The sequence below is a fragment of the Plectropomus leopardus genome, chromosome 6, assembly GCF_008729295.1.
Source record: "Plectropomus leopardus isolate mb chromosome 6, YSFRI_Pleo_2.0, whole genome shotgun sequence".
Classification (NCBI taxonomy): domain Eukaryota; kingdom Metazoa; phylum Chordata; class Actinopteri; order Perciformes; family Serranidae; genus Plectropomus; species Plectropomus leopardus.
The window spans coordinates 18,044,006-18,065,310 of NC_056468.1; the positions used below are offsets into that span (position 1 = coordinate 18,044,006).

Consider the following 21,305-nt stretch of genomic DNA (forward strand, 5'->3'; position numbering starts at 1 on the left):
CAGTTGGTCCCCCCTCCTGTATGTCGGCTGTGTTTTTAACATGTTTTCAACACGCTCCCGTAAAGAGTGTCTGTCCGCCGAGAGACTTCAGTACTTTGACCCAAAAATGCGTTGTTAAACTCTCTATGTTCGTCGAGACCTTATGAAAAAGGCAGAGCTGTTGGACAGAGTTGTCAGTCGCGTGGTTGTGCTTCAGAGGATTAACATTAGCTCAAGATAGCTAAGCTAGCTAATAATACCACTGTGACCAGTTGTACTCCAGGCTGCCCAGTTGTGGACATATTTTCGCACTTTTTGCACGAAGAAATGCAAGTCAAAGAGTTATTTGTGTCTGCTCCAGGAAAAGCGATTCTCCACGGAGAGCATGCGGTGGTGCATGGAAAGGTAACCTGAAAGTACAGCTAACAGTTTATAAGTTTGAGTTGCATGTCTGTCGGTAGTCTTCAAAAAAGACACCTTAATACAAGCAGTTGTAGATGCGATTTAATACAAGAACATCTTTGCAAGTTGATTTTCCAGCTGTACTGTTCAGAAAGGGAAATCAACAATTACCTAGAAGGTGGAAAAATAACATAAAACAAGACTGTATTAATCCCATACGTTAGAGTAAGCTCTAGAGTCAGAAAAGGAGAAACATGCAACAAAAAAAGAAGAAAAAAAAGTGATTTGAGTGCAAAAAAAGATTAAATATTCCAAAAATACAATTAAATAAAAAACAAAATACTATTAAATGTAAAATCTGTATACAAATTAGATGAAATAAAAATAACAAATAAAAAATAATAAAATTATACAAAATCTACATACACTATATACACCTTTAAATTATACAGACACTGTCTGTTCATGATGGAAAGTTGCGCAAGATAACTGAAATACACACATGGTGTGTGGTATAGTTACTGTAGAAATAAAACACATAACTATTGGTGCACGGTAAGTGCTGCACAGTAGGACACTGCACAGCATGTCACGCAGCATTTAACAGTTGCAACTGCATAATAATTCAAATACATTAAACAGACGAATAACAATGGTGTGTCACTTGCAATAAAGTGCACTAAATCGGCTATAAGTCTGACCATTTAGTCTCTCTGTGTGTTCTCTGCTCTATTTCAGGTGGCCCTTGCTGTCAGTTTAAATCTGAGAACGTATTTACGGTTACAAGGCACCACTACTGGCAAAGTTTGCATCAACCTCCCAAATATCGACACATTCCTCTGCTGGGACCTATCTGAATTGAAACAGCTTGTTGCCTATTCTTGTGGTAAGGAATGATGCTGTGCTGCTAACTCTTGTAAACACTATAATATTTAGAGTTGGACCTGCGTCATGCATCGCAAAGTCCAGGAATGCAGTGACATTTGAATGTTAAAACTTCTTTCAAGTGTCTCAAAAACAGCTCTTTTTGTATTTGATCATTTAACCCCAGTTACATCTAATCATCAGATTAGTTTTCACAGCCTAAATATTCATCTCTATTTTGATTCTGATGTAGCGATTAACTCAGTTTTCCATTTTATACCATTAACTAGGATGACTAATCTCTGGCCAGATGAATATAATGTGGTTTGATTATCATACACCTACAGATCACAATATGTGTTGTTGCGATACTATTCTAGAGATTTTGCTGTGTCTTGTAACTCATGTTAACAGGTAAGAGGGAAGAGGTTAAACTTCTGGATGCTGAACTTGTGAGAAGACTGCGTGAATTTGTTGGGGTCACCAATGGAAACTTGGATACCTGCAACATGGCCACCCTCGCCTTCCTCTACATCTATCTCTCACTGTTTGGATCTAGGTGAGACAGAGCTACAGTTCTATCTTTGCAGCTTGTTGGCTCAGATGGCCACAAAAATAGCATTATGACATACAGATATTTTTTAAAACTATGTAAAACAAGAGACCAGTCCCAGCAGATATCATCCAGTTGCAAAGCTTTAGCTTCAGGCCAGTTAAGGGCAACTTTGGTTAAAAACATAACAGCAGCAACAGTTAAAGAATGCAGATGTGGATTGAAAGCAAACGCGAAAGCAATAGTGTCTGGCCCTGTAGATTTAGCACTTTTGCCACATGCAGGCATTAAATGTTACAGGTGCATCTTTTTTTAGAGCTACTGATTGTGTTGCTCAAGAGAAAGGAGCGAGTCTTCACCAGATTTGAGACTCAGCTATCCAATGTCTAATCCCAGAAAGAATAATAAAAATGGGAAATAAGGAAAACATGAAAAGTAAACAAAAACCCAGAAAAGCTGACATTTGGTGTTTTACAGACAGAAGCGAAGGAGAGCCTTACAAAATGATGTTCATTTCCCTTCATTTTTTTAATTTTAGCTAATAGATGATACAAGTGTTACATGTAAAACCTTTAAGATACACATAAAAAATTGCTCTAAAAAAGACACAAAAACTGTAGCTGTAATTGACTTTGCCTTATAGTTATGCAGCTGTTAAAACCGCAGCACCACAGTATATAACTAATCTCATAATGGCACCTACTTTGTGGAAAATTTACAGCCTGCTGGACCTGAATTTGTGAGTGTGTGTGTGAGCTACAAGTAAAAGCCACGTAAAATTAATTTAAGTCTGATTTATGTCATTTATTTATGTGTATTGTAGTGTACCATGGTTGGGCTAACTCGCTTATTACATGTCACATGTGGCATTTACAAACGTATGTGCTCATGTGTGGATATTTTTTTTTAAAATTAATTTATGCAGAATTGTTGAGATTTCTGACAGCTAAATGCTGTAAATGTAAAATGGCAGAATATGACAGAGCGTACACGGAGTTATAGGTAATTTTCACTTCATCTGAAAAAAATTCCCACCACTTTGAAATGGAGATATTAAAAAGAGACAGACAGAAAGGCCGGATGTTAGTTTTAGCAACTCCAGCAGCTGCGAGCACGGAAGATGCTCAGGAGCATTAGAGCCGCAGGTTGTTGAGAGGTTTAATCGGCGCTGACACGGTGCTGCCGTGTCTGAGAGAGGTGATGGGTTCTGACAGGATGGCCACTAATGAGAGTCTGGCACTGGGCCACACTGCAGCCTTTAACAAGTCTGGATGTGTTATTCCCTCGAGAGAAGAGCTGGACAATTAGTTTAGAGTATTCTCCTGTCTGCCCAAAAGCAGCCTCCCTGACAGACACTGACAGCAATGTCAAGCAAGTTTCTGTTGTATATAGTAGTGTATGGATTACTTAACATTACTCACTCCTTATAGTTATGTTTATACTGTAACTGTACCAGTAATAGCATGAAGTAAAATTAAGAAGGGGATGTGATGAATGATTTACTCAGTACTTATGTATATATATATATATATATATATATATATATATATATATATATATATCCTTTATTTAACCAGGTAAAAGACTCATTGAGATTTAAAATCTCTTTTCCAAGAGTGACCTGGCCAAGAGGGCTGCTTTAAACAAAGTTACAACAATAAATACAGACAAATACAACTATCACACAATACAAAGAGCAAGCACAATCTCCAGCTACTTATTTTTTGTACCAAAAAGTTAGTCATGAATGCAGTATTTAGGCATTCATATACAAACAGAAGCTCAGTTTTTATGTTTATTTCCTCAGTGAGTTGCCCAGCTTGACGGTGTCTGTGTGGTCGGAGCTGCCGACTGGAGCAGGACTGGGGTCAAGTGCTGCCTACTCGGTGTGTTTGGCTGCAGCTCTGCTCTGTGCAAGCGGAGCCATCCCTGCTCCTCTCAGAGAGTGGGATCACACTGCCAGGTAATGACATCATATTAAGGAAATGTCTCTTCTGTGACCTGTGTGTGTGTGTGTGTGTGTGTATATGTGTGTGTGGTTTGTGCAGAACATAGTTGTGCACAGACAGAATTTGTAGGCCTGATGAACCTGTTCTGAAAAGGGATCACAGAGGTGATTTTACTCCTCACATGCCTCACAATGTACAAACAGCCTCACCAAAAGTTATTCAGTTTAAAGTTTACAGAGAATGAGAGAAGACCTTGAATCACTTCATAAATAGAAAAACTGAGGTATGGTGTTAACACTTCCAACATGAACGCCTGCACAGTATTATGCAATTACAAACAACAGCTGCAGTGCAAAAAATACAATTTTTGAGACACACATTTTTGATCAATCTGTCAACCCATTTTTCTTTATTTCGTCTTTAATTTAACTTGATTGGTTTTTTAGTGTTGTAGCCCAATGACTGCATAATTCTGTCACACAAAACCACCTGCAGTGAAATAGCAGAGAAAAACAAGCTTAGAAATATTTAATTTGAACAAAATACCACACATACCCATTTCAATCCTTTAAATGCCTTTGATTTTAAAGTTAAATATATTAGTCAATTGAAATACTTTTTTTTGAGCTGATTTCAAAAACATGGGTGCGCACATGAATGCTGTTTTATTAAGAGAAAAATGTACGAATCTCTGTGCAGCAGAATGAGAGATATTTTATATTCTGCACACTCTTCTTCTTTGTCAAAACCTGGTGCCCACATTACCCATAATGCAACTTGACAATGGACAGTGCTTTTTGATGAATGCCAACATTGTCAGTGGAACAGAAGGACTAATAAAAAATAAAGGGAATTTACAAAATAAAATTAGATGTGTCCTGTGATGAACTGCAGGTTCGTGTTAACCTGTTTTAGATTAAAAGTCACAGCGTCGTCTAATCCTCTTGTATTCATATTTTGGTAACTACAATGATCTGTAAGGCAAGACAAGTATATGTCATCATTAATGCATGGATGTAGTTACAAAGTCCTTTACATAACTTAGTAAATTAATAAAAAGTCTATAGTTTGTGCTGTATTTATACGAGATTACATGAGGTGTTGATAGCATTTTAAACCCACCAAAATGTTACATTTTAAAAGCCCAGGTACCAAAACTGACATAAAAAAACTAATGGCGACAGAGGCAGACTAAACACATCACAAAGTCAAGTAAAGTCATTACAGTCAAGGGTAAACTGGCACATTTGTTCTGACCTCCATGAGAGGAAATAACTCTTCTTACCAGCAGGTGGCAGTAGTCTCTATTCGTCATACTAAAAGGGAAACCGCAGACAGATTCAGTGACAGATCATAGTTAACCAGCCAGTTAGCATATTATGTTTTCTGTGTGCCAGGGAACAATAACACAAGCAGTTATGAACCGTTTCTGCTAAAGAGCTTCATGACTAAAACAACAACCTGACCTATTAAACTTAGTTTGTTTTAATCTAACTTCCTTTTGACTGAAGTTGTTTATTTGCTTTCATTTCTCTTCTCATGCACCGAGCGGAACTGCTAATCAGAGTTACTTAAATCACCGATGGGCTCCGCCTGGCCTGATGATTCAACATGCTGAATCAGCAAAAAAAAGGCTGACAAGGGCCAACTAGTGCCAACAGTGCGGGACACACTGCAAAAACTAGGACAAAAGACGGTCACCGACTGCCGACCGTTGTCTTGGTGTGTCAGGACCTTAGAAACATTCATCACAAACAACATCTGTAAAATCATTCATATCTACTGTATATTGGTTTGGACATGAAGAGGCAGTTTAGGTCTCTGAAGGTCTGTTGGGATACAAAGTTCTCCTTTTAATTTACAAATAATTGCAGGTGGTGTCAGGAGGACCTGGAGCATATCAACAGCTGGGCTTTCCAAGGGGAGATGATCATCCATGGTAATCCTTCAGGAGTCGACAACGCCGTCGGAACGTGGGGTGAGACCCGATATTATCTGGCATGCGGTGCAGTACATATGGTGTTTTAACTTCCTTTGTCTCTGTGGACACTTTAATGGAACCACTGCTGTTCATTATCATTTGATGATTATCTATTTAATGATTTTGATTTCCCTGTATGTAGGTGGCATGCTGAGATTCTTGGCCGGGAAGATAATACCACTGAGCAGGTAATGACATTGATTAACAATTTTTAATTTTTTTTTTTTTGTGATCTCATTTTAAGAGAACAAAGTGAATTAATAAAAACTATAGTGTGTATTTTTTACACATTAAAAACAAATTTTGTCTGGGTAAAATTAGTGCACCAGAATAATGTGTCTGCATGAACTCTCTGCTCTGTCTGCTTTACTTCCAGGGTGCCGTTATTAAGAATCCTCCTCACTAACACAAAAGTACCACGTAGCACAAAGGTACTTGTTGCCAGGGTGAAGGACAAGATTAACAAGGTACTAAATGGTTTCTTCCTCCCCCGTGTGTTACTTGCCGACACTGTAATTAATATAATAGGCGGTGCTTTTGCATGGCAGATACTCCAGAGCCTGCCGTTGAGTGCCTTCATAAAATATTGAAATTAAACTCTTAGCGAGCGCCCCTGTGTGCTGTTGCCTTGGTGACACCAGCAGGTGTTCAGATTTCTGCCTCAGACATAGATCGGTCTAGATGGTGTTGTGGCAGTGTTGTGATCAGTCTGGAACACAACCAAAATCAAACCTGCCATTTTACAACCTGTGTTTGGATGAAAGTGTTTTTTTTTTCTAAACGTGCGCACAGAGACACTTGTTGTTTTTCCACATAAACTGCAGTGTAAGGTTTTTATAATGTACTAAAACTAAACTTACAATTAAAACTAGGTGTGAAATCTTTTTTGAGATAACTGAAATAAAAATAAAAACTAGACTTTTGAAAAAAAATATTGTATTAGCATACCTATTCTGAACTTCTTAAATCTTGCCGCTGACAAATACCCCCCATATTAAATTTACGTATATATGAAAAATAATCTCATACCGAAACCAACTGATATTAAGCCTAAACTCAAAACAAAATTTAAAAAATGAATTAAAGACCATAAACTGAAATAACGCTACTGCAGTGATGACTGTGTAGAAATGCTGTGCACAAGTGACGATGTTAATTTTCTCTTGTTTGTTGTTTTCATCTTCTGTAGTTTCCCTCTGTCATGACCCCGGTGCTTGACTCTGTTGATGCCATTTCCTGCACTTGTGAGAAAGTCCTTTCAGATATGACCTGCAAGCCCATCACTGGAGAGCACTACAATATTCTAGAGGTACAAAATATTATAGATTGTGATAGCAGCTTGCATTGAAAAAATGAGACATGACATCAGATCTTTATAATACTTGAGCCTCTATCTCACATGACCTCTGTACAATGTGTGGACCTGATTCTGCGGACATTCTGGCAAATTGATTCCCTTTCTCACGTGTAGCACACATCAGGAGATTATCCCTGTCAGATGCGTTCTTACGCACTGGAAATGCTTTGTTTGGTTCTGGCGAGGGATGGCGCCTGTGCAGGACATGACTTGGGCTATACCACAATCATATAGCCAGTTTGTAATTTTGTCATAAACAGCAGTCATGGAAAACCTGGAAAGGTCATAGAATTTCACAGTAACATTTTCAAGGCCTGAAAAAGTAATGAAAGTAGTCAAAATCATTGAAAGTTTTGGAAAAGTCATGGAATATGCTTATGATAAAAGAAATTGTTACAGTCATTTTTATAGATAGAATCTTACTTTTAATGTGACATAACGACAAATTTATTTTCTGTACCTGTCAACATAACGTAGTGATGTTTTGTTGACCACTGGATGTGTCCTCATTTTCTCCTTGCGTTCTGTCTCTCCCTTCATGTATGCAAGAGAGCTGAAATTTTGTTTTAATTGAGACTGAATCTGAGACAGAAACGCCATCAACACACCCACTTGCTCTCCTTGAATTCTCTGGATAATTACCTGCTCATTACATTACTCAGGCTTTGTGCTAGAGAGATGGCAGGTTAAAGTCAGTTTAGTGTCTGGTCCAACTCAAGTGGACATTTGTATTCTTACATACAGCTGCTCTGGGTAATTTTTTTGATAATTTCAGATTTGATACAAATCTGAAATACAAAAGCACGGCCTTTTTTAAAATGTGAAATGTCTTAAATCAGAGAGCCCATATTCACATTGACATGACAAATCCTCTGCCATTAACCACAGCTGTGTCACATCGTTTATAGGAGCTCATTGACATGAACCAGCACCACCTGAATGTGATGGGTGTGGGACACCCTGCCCTGGACACACTGTGCCGGGTCACAATGACCAAAGGGCTCCACAGCAAGCTAACGGGCGCAGGGGGAGGAGGATGCGGCATCACCCTACTGAGACCAGGTACTAAAGGCCAGTTGTTATACTGTGTATGATTAGGGTGAGCATCATTATCTATCCATCACATCGCTACCACCTGCACAACAGCATATATGCTAAGTACTATAATTATTACTGAAAATAGCTGCTATTCACATATCCAACAGTAATGACATATAGGGCAAATATCACATTACATCACAACCCAATAGATCTAAATGAGATGACCATCCCTCATACTGATAACACCTAACAGAGGTAAACATCATCATCATCATCGCCATCATCATCAGTATCATCATCACATAGTTATCATATGTCATAATGTAAGTAACATATCAAGAATCACCATTTCCTTTCACGTTTCTATCAATCATATATATTAGCACAGCAGTGGGCATTTTAAATGTTTGTGTATAAGATCAAGTCAAAGGTTTGTGTCTTTTTATTTTCAAAAGGAACATCTTTTATCTGGTCAAAAGACGAAAGGTGGGACAATATCACAGTAAACAATGCCTGCACAGCTTTATATTTTCAGAAAATATCACTGCGTGAGAATTGGGAGTTAAGGGAGTTGATAACTCAATTCACACTTCTATTGTAAACCAACTGACCTTAATACTCTTCTATGTGCAACTAGTAATCGTCCAAAACGCACAAAAAAAACAATGGTGGATCCACAGGCTGTTTTTTTTAAATATAACATCAAAACTTCTTATCTTCTGCCAACTTAGTATTATCATTATTAAAGTAAAGTAATAGATTAAAATAGAGGGTACCCTTCAAAGGTGACTGATGCCTGCCAACGTGCCAAAATAAATGAAAGAGAAGATTTACTCTGTGAAAGACACAAAATGAACCACGGGAATGTTTTGTCACTGACTTAAACTGCTCTGCAGAAATAACTAAACAGTCTCTTCTATACTCTTACAGAAGGTCTAAAAGGCAACTCTAGATGTGGACATTGTGCATAATGTACTAATCCAAAAAATTTGAGGAGCTCAAACATCCATTAAGCAGGTCCCCAGAAAGTGCAGCATGCTTTAAAGCCATTTTTTGTGGTGGCCAAAAAGTGGCTTAATACATTCACGTTGCGATGGCATGTGGCCATCGTCGTCGTCATCACTTTACACTTACATGGCAAGAGAAACATCTGTAAATCAGTGGATACATTTTTTGAATGTCTTAACCCCTGAAAAATGGCTCATTTCACTGTCAGAATTTAATCCATTACGTCTGATAACATTTGGAAAGCCTGGAAGAGCCACGTGAATCATTTTTATGCCCATTCAAGTCAGTGGAGTGCTAAACAGGAAGTAGCCAGCTCAGTCGATGGAAGTGCCAAAGGCGCCCTGTCTATTGGCCGCACAGTGTGGAAGCAGTGCCGATCATCCGGGTAATTTTATACGCTGCATTTCAACTGTTGTGGCTTCATGTACCACTGAGAAATTCTGATAGGAATGAATGGGGCCACGCCTCTGTCGTTGTATCCAGTTCTCTTAATACATCAATGCTATTATTGCTGTTACCTGGTAAAAAGTTATCCATTGTTTTTAATTTATAAACTGTAACTCTAAAAATGCAATCTAAATGTTGACCTGCCCTCGCATTAAAGGCTCATATAGGACAAACTCAAAGAGCTCTTAAAGGTCCTGTTAGTAAGATCTAGAGGCATCTAGCGGTTAGGTTACACAACTAAAACTTCTCCTGTGTGCCAAGCATGTAAGAAGGCTGATGGAAAAATGGAAATGGCCCAGTTTAGGGCCAGTGTTTGATTTGTCTCTTCTGGGCTACCGTAGAAACAACATGGCAGACTCTGTGGGAGAGGACGTACTCTGTATGTAGATATAAACAACAATAATTTGTAGTTTCAGGTATTTTTAAACAAAACAAAAGAAAGTTTTGATCATTGTATACCATTTCTGTCACTACCCCTAAAACCTACAGACTAGACGTTTAAAGTCTGTATTTCTGTGCATAAAACAGCCAACAGCACAAAAAATGTGACCAAATGTGGCCCACTATCCTCTCTGTTGGCCATAAAAAGATGAGTGTCGTTAGAAGAAGGAATTTTCTAAAACACTATGCTCTCCAAAAGCTTTAATGAGTTTAATTTATTGAGCTTATGATACAGCAGCTGTATTTTTGTATTCTTGTTCTCTATATTACTAAGTGTTTACATTCCCTTTGGGTGTGGTCTGCTGTACGCCTGTGTTGAATTATGTCACTGCCTTGATTGTCTTGTATATAAGTGTTTTGCTGTTAACACTATTCATGCCGAAACACTGACGGTGATGGTATTTTGAAAAAATGTAAAGCTCTACTTTACCTGCTGAATTAATTACCTCTCCAGTGTAAATGATGCATTTGATTGAAATTAATGGTTCAGTTTGTCGAGGCTCTACTGAATCCTCCAGTGGATTTGTCTCATACTGAATCGAATTTGATGAGGGAAGTTTGATGAGCCAAACCGTCAGACTCCTGCTGACAACAAATGTTCTGTTTTCCTCAAACGCTCCCTCACTCTTCTTCTCTGAAACAACAATTTGAGTGGCAGGAAATGATGAGAAGGCTGCACAAGACGGGTCCTTTGGTGTGTGGGTACTACTGTGGAATTGGTTATAAGGAAACTTTGTATCAACCCCTCTTTGACAAAACAAACAAGCAAAGAACCTGCGAGTTCAGTCTTTGTTTATGCCTGCAGCCTGCAGCATACTGAAATTTTATACGGATAAAATCCTCCAAATAGATTTCCAAATGCTCTTTATTTGTTTTTTAGCAAGCATTTCCATCTGTGTGGATCACAGCAGTTTTCAAAATAGATGGTCTGGTTTCTGTCTTCTCTTGTCTCTCTTTGTGTTAAAGCTCTGTGAAGCAAGTGAAGTTATTTTATTATTGCATTTAAAGCTGCTCTCTCTTCTGAAGCTTTATAATTTAAGCTGAACGTGTGGTCGGCATTAGTATTACTGTGCAGCTGCAGCAGAGGTCGGTTTTCGACCATGTCCTTTGAAACAAACCACACGGAAGTGCCAGATGCTTGGTGGTATCCCACTGATTGCAATGTCCTTATTTCTCTACATCGATGAGATCACTGACTAAAGTGACGTGGTTTTTGTGTGGATGCAGTGTTTTCCCTTTGCTGTCAATGACAGACTTAACATGTTCATCCCAGAAAACACCACTGTAGCTAGATTTCAATCTTTACATTTAACAACAGCTGTCTTGCCCTTAACTTTCATCCATTTATATTTTATTGTTCAACTAGCCCCCCCACCCCCCCCCCCCACCCCCCCGCTCCCTCCTGACATACCTTTTTTTGACATGACTTTAACATGACTTGTTTGTTTTGTAGAAACGGACTCCTTCGTTGTCCAGACTACAGTGCAGGACTTGAAAGACTGTGGCTTTGACTGCTGGGAAACGAGTATTGGCGGGCCGGGGGTCCAGCAGCACTCTCCTCTCTCTGTTAAGGAGGAAGTTCTGGAGATTTTAAAGCGTTACTGAAACCATGGCTGAACAAGAGGACAAGCAATCTTTAGTCTTCTTGTTTTTTACTTCAAGACGTTAAATATGCTTGACTATTGAAGTAAGCCGAGTGGACCGGGGAAAATTTCCAACTGAGCGGAGCTGGACAAACCTTAGCGAGTGAAAAACAATCTAATCAATTTTAAACTAACAACCAGGCAACTGTGTCTCTAACATATTACTGATACTCATTTTGAACTTTGGGAAAATTAGTGATCCTTGAGGGTACAAGTATATGTTCTGAGCACTTTGTCCATTAGATGGCATCAGAGTTGCACCAAAGCTTTTTATAAAAAAGGATTTATGGTAGGAGGCTCTGATAAATTGATTAATGTGTAAGTGAAGCACTGGCAGGATTAATTTATAGTTTAATCCAAATGTTAAATGCAGAAGGGCCAACATATCTTAATGGATTAGAGGATCGTCAGGCATTAATTGCTCACTCTTACCACTTTAACATGCAATGTTTTTGTATAACTGCTTTGAGGAAAGTGGTCATTTTATGTAAAAATGATGATGGAGAAGGAGTTTGATGAATGAAATAGTTTTTGTGGTTCTGTAACAAAACCGGATGACCATTATTTGAATGTGTAATTTAGTCTTCACTGTTCTACATTAAGGTTTATCAAAGTGACCGAGCTTTGATCTTTTGCTGCATTATAATTAATGTTGGTGAGAGCAGGAAACAACATTGTCATAAATATACTATGAAGACTATTTGCATATAATGTAAAATTTTCACACTCTCATAAATTATTATATAAACAAATGTATGCTGAATAGAGCTGCAACAATTAATTGATTAGTTGCTATCTATTAAAATATATGCCAACTAATTTGATAATCAATTAATGGTTTTGACTAATTTTTTTAACAAAACAAATTCTCTAATTCCATCTTCTTAAATAAAACCTTTCTCTGGTTTCTTTACTCCTTTCTGACAGTAAACTCAATATCTTTGGGTTGTGGACAAAAACAAGACATTTCAGGACATCATCTTGGGCTTTTGGAAACACTGATTAACATTTTTCACCATTTTCTGACATTTTATGGGCCAAACAACTAATCGATAAATTGAAAAAATAAACGACAGTTAAAATAGTTAGTTGTTGCAGCCCAAATGCTGAATCAGCTTCCAGCCCACGGCTTTTATTATGCTCTACTTTTAACAGGCGAAATGCGTATTTTAAGTGCAAAATAATGCTGAAACCAAGGAATGTTTTGTGATTTATTTACTTAAAATCTCTGAGAGAATAATATAAAATTTTTGTTACAGTTGTATAAAAAAAATTTATGTAAAAAAAATGCATGCAACACACTGTTGGTTTCTGCAGTTACAGACTGACTGGCTGTTTTGTTTTGCTAATAGAGGATGGGGAGAGGGGGACAGCAGGAGTGTGTGGCCTCTCTGGAGCCTCTGGATTAGCGCCACTATAATGTGAATCAACAACAACCAGCGTCCTTCTGTGACTCACACATTTGTGCTGACACATATGCACACGCACACACACACACATACACATACAGCAGCTTTTCCAAATTCTCCTCCACCTAATTGCTCATCCTACTAAGCATTACAAAATATTCTGCAAATGCTGCAGATACAGAAGAAGGATCTGTTTAGAATATCCCTGATTTGGGGAAAAGGTCATAGTGGGATTCAGTTGAGTCTGAATATCCATTTCATTTTCTATTTTTTAAATGTCATGAAGATTGAGCAATACGAATCTGGCAGCGTACGTGAATACACAACATTTGTCACCCTCCCTCCTTTTCCGCCTGGCGCCCCCTCTGTCCTCTTGAATTGTGTCATCTTTATGTCAGGGCAGCCCCCCGTCAGTGCGCCACACAGTTGCCCCTAACCCCTGCTGGAATTTAATTACCACTGCGCTTTTCAATTGAAATGGCATTGACGAGGGGGGACAAGAGGGAGACAACAGAGCCTGTTTCATTTGAAGCCCCTCTCTTTCTTTTCTGTCTCATTCTCTCTCACTCCTTTTACCCCTGCAAGGCACAGATGGTATTTTTTTTTTTTTTTTATCAATGTCAGCGCCTGCTTCTTTCTGCTCTGATGAATAGAATCTAAAGAGGCCCTGAGATTATTTCAGATAACAGAGGGAGTGAGGAAAGGGGGTCAAGGATAGAGGGAGAATGTCAGAATGAGAGAGATGCCGTCCCAGCAGCGAGGAGGGAGAAGTACAAATCATTTAACATTTAACGTTTAGGGAGTTTTGTCCGTATGGATCAATGTGGGAGAATCAAGGATGTATAATTCATTTTGTCCAAGCAGGAGGAATGAAATGTTAAATGCGAATTTGCTGAGTGGTCATGCTCACTGTGGCATATTCCCTCTGGTCTCTCAGTCGACTGGTGAAATGCTTGTCAGGAGCCATTAAGTTTGAACAGAGAATTAGACCTGACTGACAAGATATCATGTTGCTGCTGGCCACTGGTTTTACTAACAGGGATTCAGTGTATGGCTTCCTATAGAGAGCATTTGCATTAACATATCGAGGCCTCTGGATCACAGTGTGGTGTCAGTTGTTCCTTGTGTGTGTAATATAATTCATGTCATGATATTTGTGTCGAAAGGGGATGTGCATTTAGCCTCAGCAGGGAAGATATGTGCGACCGTCCTCTTCCAGCATTCATATTGGTGCGCTGACAGAGGCAACATCAACATCATGAGCTCTTCTCAGTCATGATGGGCTGTATGATCCTCCTGGGGGTGTTTGCCCTTTTGGTAAGTGGGGGGAGGCGGTTGGGGTTAGTAGCAGGGGTCCAATTAAGACAGGGGGGTTCAAGGGCATAGCCAAAGAACTCTAAGGATGTAATTTTAGGGAGAAACATCAAATTGTTTCTTTAGTCTGAGCTCCTCATAGTACATTTTTTAAAATCCAGTGTACAGGATAAGCTCTTCTTGAGATATGCAGATTGAATACAGGTTTCAGCACCTTGGACCTTAAAACGAATCAAGGGACCCCTCCATAATTAGCTGCATATGGTTACCATTTGTCAAACATTAGGTAAAATATCCAGTAATTCATATATTCTCAAGAAAACAAGACTACTGTATGTCTACAGCAGAAGTAGCATCTCTGTGAAGCTGTCCATTGAGCTAAATGTCAACATGCTGACATGCTCAAAATTACAAGGCTAATATTGGGCATTTAAACTTGGGGGTCAATGGGGATTGACTTTCTTCTGGTGCCAGCCTCAAGTGGACATTTGAGAAACTGCATTTTCCATGTTGACTTCATTTTTCCCCCTCAGAGATTACGGGTTAATTTTACAGGTATTTGGTCATTCATTTGAGTATTTTTTTTTTTTACCTGAGGATTGTGTTAGAGGAAAAGTCAAAGATTCATCACAGTTCATACTGAGGAGCACATGAATGTCTGCACAACTTTCATGGTAACGTGACGAAACATTTCATCAAGTGTGAACGTCAGGGTGGTGCTACGAAGAAATAGTCAGGGGAAGCAGATCTGTCCTCACGGGACCACAAATGAATGTACAGAATTTCATAATTACTTGTCTGGTGAGATATTCCAGGCTGGACCAAAAAACAAATATAAGAGGAGGTTAAAAAAAAAAAATAGACCTGACTTTGTGTGTCAGATGTTTTCTTCTTTCCGCTTTCCTGTCCTGTTAGTCATCTCACGATCTTTCAGGATGTTTTGCGACCCTGTGTGGGGCTCCCAACCCCCCAGAGTGATTACCTGTCCTTCACTCTTTTGCTTAGACAAGATATTTCAAAAGAAGTTTCCACCCGGAGGATGTGTTTGGTCTAGAGCTGGGCTTCACTCATGTTTATGTAATGGGCCCACAGTGTATAGACCTGCTTGAGCTGTATTATTGTAAACATGTGAAACACATGACGCAGAGCGACTCCCAGTCCACGTCCCAGTTTCCATCATGGAATTGTATCATGTCATTGTATCGATCCTGTAATTGATTCTGTGAAGTCGAGGGCACCTGCAGCATACTCTGTCATCACTCAGTGCCAGGAGCGCTCTTGTTTAATTGCAGGCTAAGGCGCTGGTTTTTCTTGTTGCCTTTGAAAAGCCTCATTGATTTTTATACCACCCTTCATCCTTGCTGTGCTCCGTTTTAAGAGCAAATCCCTGGCGTCGAAGTTGCCCAGAATGTAAAAGTATGAAATCTGTCAGCGCCTTTCACAAGGCTTCCAGGTGCAATCCATACACGTTAACACGGAAGTTAAAAAGTCAGGCTTCTCTTGTTTTTTTTAATGTTTAAACAGAAGAAGGGAGAAGAGAGCGTATCCTACATACATACATACGTCTTAGTCTCCTGTGGGACCAGTTGAGGCTGTGTTCAGACTGCAAAGGTCAAAGATTGTTGCTCTGCCTGTTTAGATTGTTTTTGTTAAAATGAAGGGCTCGTAGGAGAAAAAAACTGTCCAGTATTTTGGGATTAATGAGAGGTTGGGCAGTGTATTTCTATTTAAAAACATGTGAATCAGTTTAATTCCTTTTTTTTTGTTTATGATTTATGCATTTATAGCTCCTGAAATGCATTATACTTCGATAATACATTGCTTTTATTAATCTGACGCCAGTAATCCAAACAGGAATTGTATTTTTTGTCAGGCTTTAAACTGCAGTTTAGAAACTGGCACATAAATATATTCAGTGCATTAGGGGTCTATATAGAACAAAAATATCCTAAATGAAATTTGATTTGCATTAATTTGAGAAGCAGCTTATCTAACATTCATACTTTGAACTTGCTTTGAATTAGAAATAGGTTCTCATCATTTCCCTGGGATTGCAGCCAATTTATTGGATTCAGTTTTTTTTTCTTTTTTCTTTTTTTCTCAGAGACTCGAGTAGGAGGATGATCTCAAAATGTTATCACATGACACCGGGTGATTGATGGACCATTAAAATGTCAGCCAGATGTACTTAAAACCACAGCTTTTAGGTTGATAAATTACGGCACAAATGGATACATAAAGCTGTTAGAAACAAATATTCCCATCTAGAGCTATCTGCAGTCAGATAGTAATGGATGTTCTATCTGCTTGTCTGTCTGTCTCTCTGTACGTTTCTTTCTGCACTTTTTACCCTCTCCCAGTGTATCTCTCGACCACTGCAGTCATGTAATTACAATGGGACAGGTAGGAGTGTTCATATTTCATCTGCTGCATTCACGATAACATCTAATAATCCGAAAGCGTTGCAAAATTGGTATCTCGTTGCTCATGCATTATGAATGAGTCACTGATTGCTTTTTTGCATAGATTAGCAATCATTTCACAGAAATCTTTCATATAAAAATGTGCCAGGAGGGTTCTATCTCTTTTTCTGAAGAGTTGAGGTGACACATCCCGCTGCTTTTTAAGATAAGACGGATCAGGTGATACCACTTCTCCCCCTTGCCCCTCTGCTCCCTCTCTTGCTCTCTGATTTATTTCTCTATGCATATCATCACGGGGTGGGGGATAAGTGTAATTTTCAGCCCACTTTGCAACTGATTGCTCACTTAGTGAATATATTCAGCATCTGCAGTGTTATTGTGTTTGGAGCCAAGTGGCTAAGTAGCACTGAGATTCTTTGGCATCAAAGTAAACATTTGCCGACTGCAGAAGTGCATCAAGAGAAGCAAATCGTCCTCAAAGCTCTGAGACTGTGTATGCCCCACACATGGTTTTCAGTGACCTCTGGTTGTCCTGGCTCATAGCCTCAGATTGGCACAACACATAAGGGGCTCGTATGGTCTAGTGGTTAGGAAAATAGGCTGGTGACCAGGTCTCAGGGCTAAAGTCCCAGGTGAGGTTTACATACCACTTTGGTTTCCTGTCAGGCAAATTTCTCGTGATCTACATAGTTCAGTAAAATGTCAAGTCAAATATTTTTTACAGAGCATGTGAAGAGCTTTATGAACTGTGTGAGCAGTGTAAGTGTGATTGTTTTTAAAGAAATACTTCACCCAAAAAATTCCCATTGGTAAATCAATTACATATGCCATTTTACCTTGAATTTGTGGAGAAAGCTTTGCTTTTCTCACATGCTTCCATAAAAAACGGAGAATATATTGATTAATTGATTGACTGGGCCAGTTGGAGCCCTTCTTTGTAGAGTTTGCATGTTCTCCCTGTGTCATCATTGCTTTTCTCCAGGTTCTTCAGCTTCCTCCCACAGTCCAAAGACATGTAGTTCAGGTTAAGGTTAAGCGGTTATGGAGAATGCATTAATGATTGATTGGGGTCTACGTGTAACGGCAACAAATCTAGATTAGAACAAGAGAATCACCAGAGGTCCCTGATATGACATCATGATTTTTAGGTCACAATACAATATTATTGCAATTTTAAATGTTTTGCAATATGTTGAATATTTGTAAAAATGTGTTGCGACATATTTTCTTTTTTTCAACTGCAAATTAACAAAAATCTTTGTCTATCTCTTTTTTTATCTGTTAAGATAAAGTTTTCACTCTGTTTTCTCTCTTCAGTTATTTTATTGCTGCAATATCTATCCAATGGATGAGAAGCAAATTGATTTCATTATTCTAATAGGCTATCAAAAGTTTAATTTGTATTTGCAATATTAATTATTTATTTAATGAAATATTAATAATTACCAGTGTGGGCGGCATGGTGGGGTGATGGTTAGCACTGATGTTTCACAGCAAGGGGGTCCCAGGTTTGAACCCAGGCTTGGGGCAAGGTTTGGACCTTAAGTGTTGTCCCCGTGTCAGCGTGTGTTTTCGCCGGGAACTCCGACTTCCTCCAACATTCCAAAGACATGCAGGTTAATCTGTGAATCTAAATTGCCCGTAGGTGTGAATGTGAGCGTGAATGGTTGTCAGTCTCTATGTGTCAGCCCTGTGATAGTCTGGCATCCTGTGCAGGGTGTACCCTGCCGCTCGTCAAATGACAATTTTGTTATGGACAATGAATGAATTCAAAACGTCTGTGCACAAACTCACACAACTCATGCAGTGTGATTCAAGTCTCATTTATCCAGTTGTGTGCTTAGTGCTTAAAACAAAAACTTGTTTTCAGTGTGATGTTACCATTTAAAACTGACCTGAAATTGGAACTTCTATATTCTCTTCAAAGCCAGACTCCAATGCTAAGAGTTTTTTAGTGAAAATGCATGTGTTTTGGAGGCACTGAGCATACAACTGGAGAAATGAAACTTGGGTTACACTGTACGAGTTGTGTGGGAGTTTATAAACAGATGTTTTGATATAGTTTTTCTGTCAAATGTGGTCCTGAATCAGTCAATAAATCAGCATCTTGGCCGTTCTCTGTCGAGGCATGCTAGAAAAACAAAAAATTGATATATGAATGGCCATTTTGTTTGTGAAGTATTCCTTAATGTCGCTGAGAGCAGGGTGTAGACTCAACATGAAACAGAATTAAAGATAACATACATAAAAGCTTTATTGGAGCTTTTCATTAGAGCTTTTGTTTGATGCTCTCATAGACTTGAATTTCAGTCTGTCTTGTTGCTGATTGAATAACGACTGAAAAGTGTCAACAGTATGAGTGTGCATGAGGTGTGTCGATGCCTGCGCTGTGTCTCCCATCGTAACCCCTGGCCTTTGCCCCCCTCCCCCGCATTGGGCAGACTCTCAGCCAAGGCCCTGTGGAGGTTGGTGCCCTCTGCCTGACAGCCTGTCACTGTGCTATGGTGGTGATTTTTTTTCTGCAGGAGATGGTGTCTGATTGGGAGCAGTGTGTGAATAGCCCTGTCACACTCGATAAGCCAGCAAGACGACCTGTGACGGGGACATATGGCATGTTTGACAGGGAGAGAGGGTGCGAATCGCACTGAATGATAAAATGGTGTTTTTCCCCCTTCGGCAATGTCATGCTTTCAGGCAAGCGTGTGGACCATCGCTCACTCAAGCGGCTGACTCCGGCCTCCTTGTGACATCTCCTTCAAGGTCCTGAGTTTCTCTGCCTCGCGCCTGGCCAATTCTGACACTGCGAGCCTGTGCTGCTCACAGCTGCTCCGTTAGCTTGTCGATGTGGGGAACATAATTGGATATCAGTTTAGTTTAGCGATGCAGACTGGTAAATTCATCTTAAGAGCCTGTTCGTCAGGACTCCTCTTAAAGCTCTGTGGCGCTGCAGCCCTTCATCCTGTCTCTTTTCAGGCTGTCACACGCCTCACACAGTTGATTAATACATACACAGTCTCATCAGACGACTCTAATTGATGGGTTCAGCCTCCTCAGGACCCTGATTTATTTAAAGGGCCATGAACAGAAAGAGAAAGGAGGAAGGAGACAAACAGGCTGGATTTAAGTGTGTCGGGGAAATTATTGAGTTGAACTGCATGCCTCTCATCCTTACTGTCAGCCGGGTCTTGACTTCTGGTGTTGCAGCCTCAACTCCTATCCTGTCAAGTGTCACATTGTCTGTGTTTGTGGCTGTGACAGACAGCCCAGGTGTCACACTCAGGCTTCAGTGCACCATCAGGCACCTCTGCTCTGGTCCCCAGTGGCTCACAGTCAGAGAGACAGCACAGTCCAATAACCCCTCTCAAACCCAGCATGTCTCGCTCCCCGGGGACTCCCCTGTGGAGTTTACTCTCTGTCCATTGGGCCAGAACTTAGAAACTCTGCCAACGGTCACATGATCCGCTTTCACTCTGAATGCTAATTATAACACTCCAACTGCTACAGTGCAACTGCCATCATTTTGAATAGTTCTGCTGCTTCTTTATACCAGAAAGTTTTTAAAAGTAAATTATCTCCTCATGTTGAAAAGATCCTCAGCTGTACATAAAGTAGTAAAAATTGGTACCTCCTCAACTTGCTATAACATGAAAATGATGTTCACCTCCTGATGCATCAGAAATAATAACGTGGTATAATGCAAATAACAACACTTCATGAGAGATTTTACTTTTGATGTTATAAGTTAATTGGCAGTAAAATTCAAGGGATTACTTTTATTTACAATGGAACGCTTTTTACAACATTGTGTTGATATTTTTGCGTAAAGATATACTATGCAGGATTTTCTTGAAAAAAAAAAGAAAACAATATATAGACTTATGCAGAAGTAACCCCTCTCTATCATCATTTATGACCCATCAGAAGTGTGTGGTGGTGTAGTTGTCTGCATAGACTGCCATCTGCCTGTATTTTTTTTCTTATTTTTTGTGTTTTGGGTTGTTTAGGGGCCTGTACCCCAATATTTTTACAAATATTTTCAGCCCTAGAGTGATTAAATTGGACAAAATAAAGACTAGTAGGTCTTTTTTTTGTCACTGAATTTGAATATAATAACATTGTGGGTTATGTATGGCTGTTGTTTGATTTGTTCGATTACTTCTTCAATCTTTTTTTAATTTTTTAATTTTTTTTTTTTTTTAAATAGACGTAGTCCAAAGCCAAATGCATCTGGCTCCTTGTGTGTGTTTATGTATGTTTTGAGGGTGCTGTATAATTCAGTCCCTGTTTGGCCTTCAGTTCTTGCATATCCAAAAATTGCGTTGACATTTTCTCATTCCTCAAAGCTGCTGTCCACGTCTGTGTGAGCACTTTGTGACAGCTGCTGTTCCACTGGACACAGTTTCAAGCTGAGCAGAGATAGGCCAGGACCTTCACTCATTGACCCCACATCAGATTTTTTTTTTTGGTTCTGGATTCCATCAATAAGACTTGAGT

The 21,305-nt window shown here is 39.3% G+C and overlaps 1 protein-coding gene across 1 annotated transcript; it reads left to right on the forward strand.

Moving 5' to 3' along the window:
- The first annotated feature begins 27 nt into the window (after positions 1–27).
- On the forward strand, positions 28–12,475 carry mvk (mevalonate kinase). Its single transcript, XM_042488322.1, has 10 exons — positions 28–384; positions 1,120–1,267; positions 1,660–1,804; positions 3,606–3,761; positions 5,622–5,725; positions 5,871–5,916; positions 6,105–6,195; positions 6,918–7,037; positions 7,994–8,147; positions 11,476–12,475. Exons 1-10 carry the CDS (start codon positions 307–309, stop codon positions 11,625–11,627), a joined length of 1,194 nt encoding a protein of 397 aa, XP_042344256.1. The 5' UTR covers positions 28–306; the 3' UTR covers positions 11,628–12,475.
- The last annotated feature ends 8,830 nt before the right edge of the window (positions 12,476–21,305 follow it).

What these genes read in the sequence shown, in the direction of transcription:
- mvk (XM_042488322.1), top strand. Translation starts at nt 307, where the DNA reads ATGCAAGTCAAAGAGTTATTTGTGTCTGCTCCAGGAAAAGCGATTCTC. An exon ending in CTCTCACTGTTTGGATCTAG is followed by an intron (nt 1,805 to 3,605) that starts GTGAGACAGAGC and finishes TTATTTCCTCAG; the next exon opens with TGAGTTGCCCAGCTTGACGG. An exon ending in TGAAGGACAAGATTAACAAG is followed by an intron (nt 6,196 to 6,917) that starts GTACTAAATGGT and finishes CATCTTCTGTAG; the next exon opens with TTTCCCTCTGTCATGACCCC.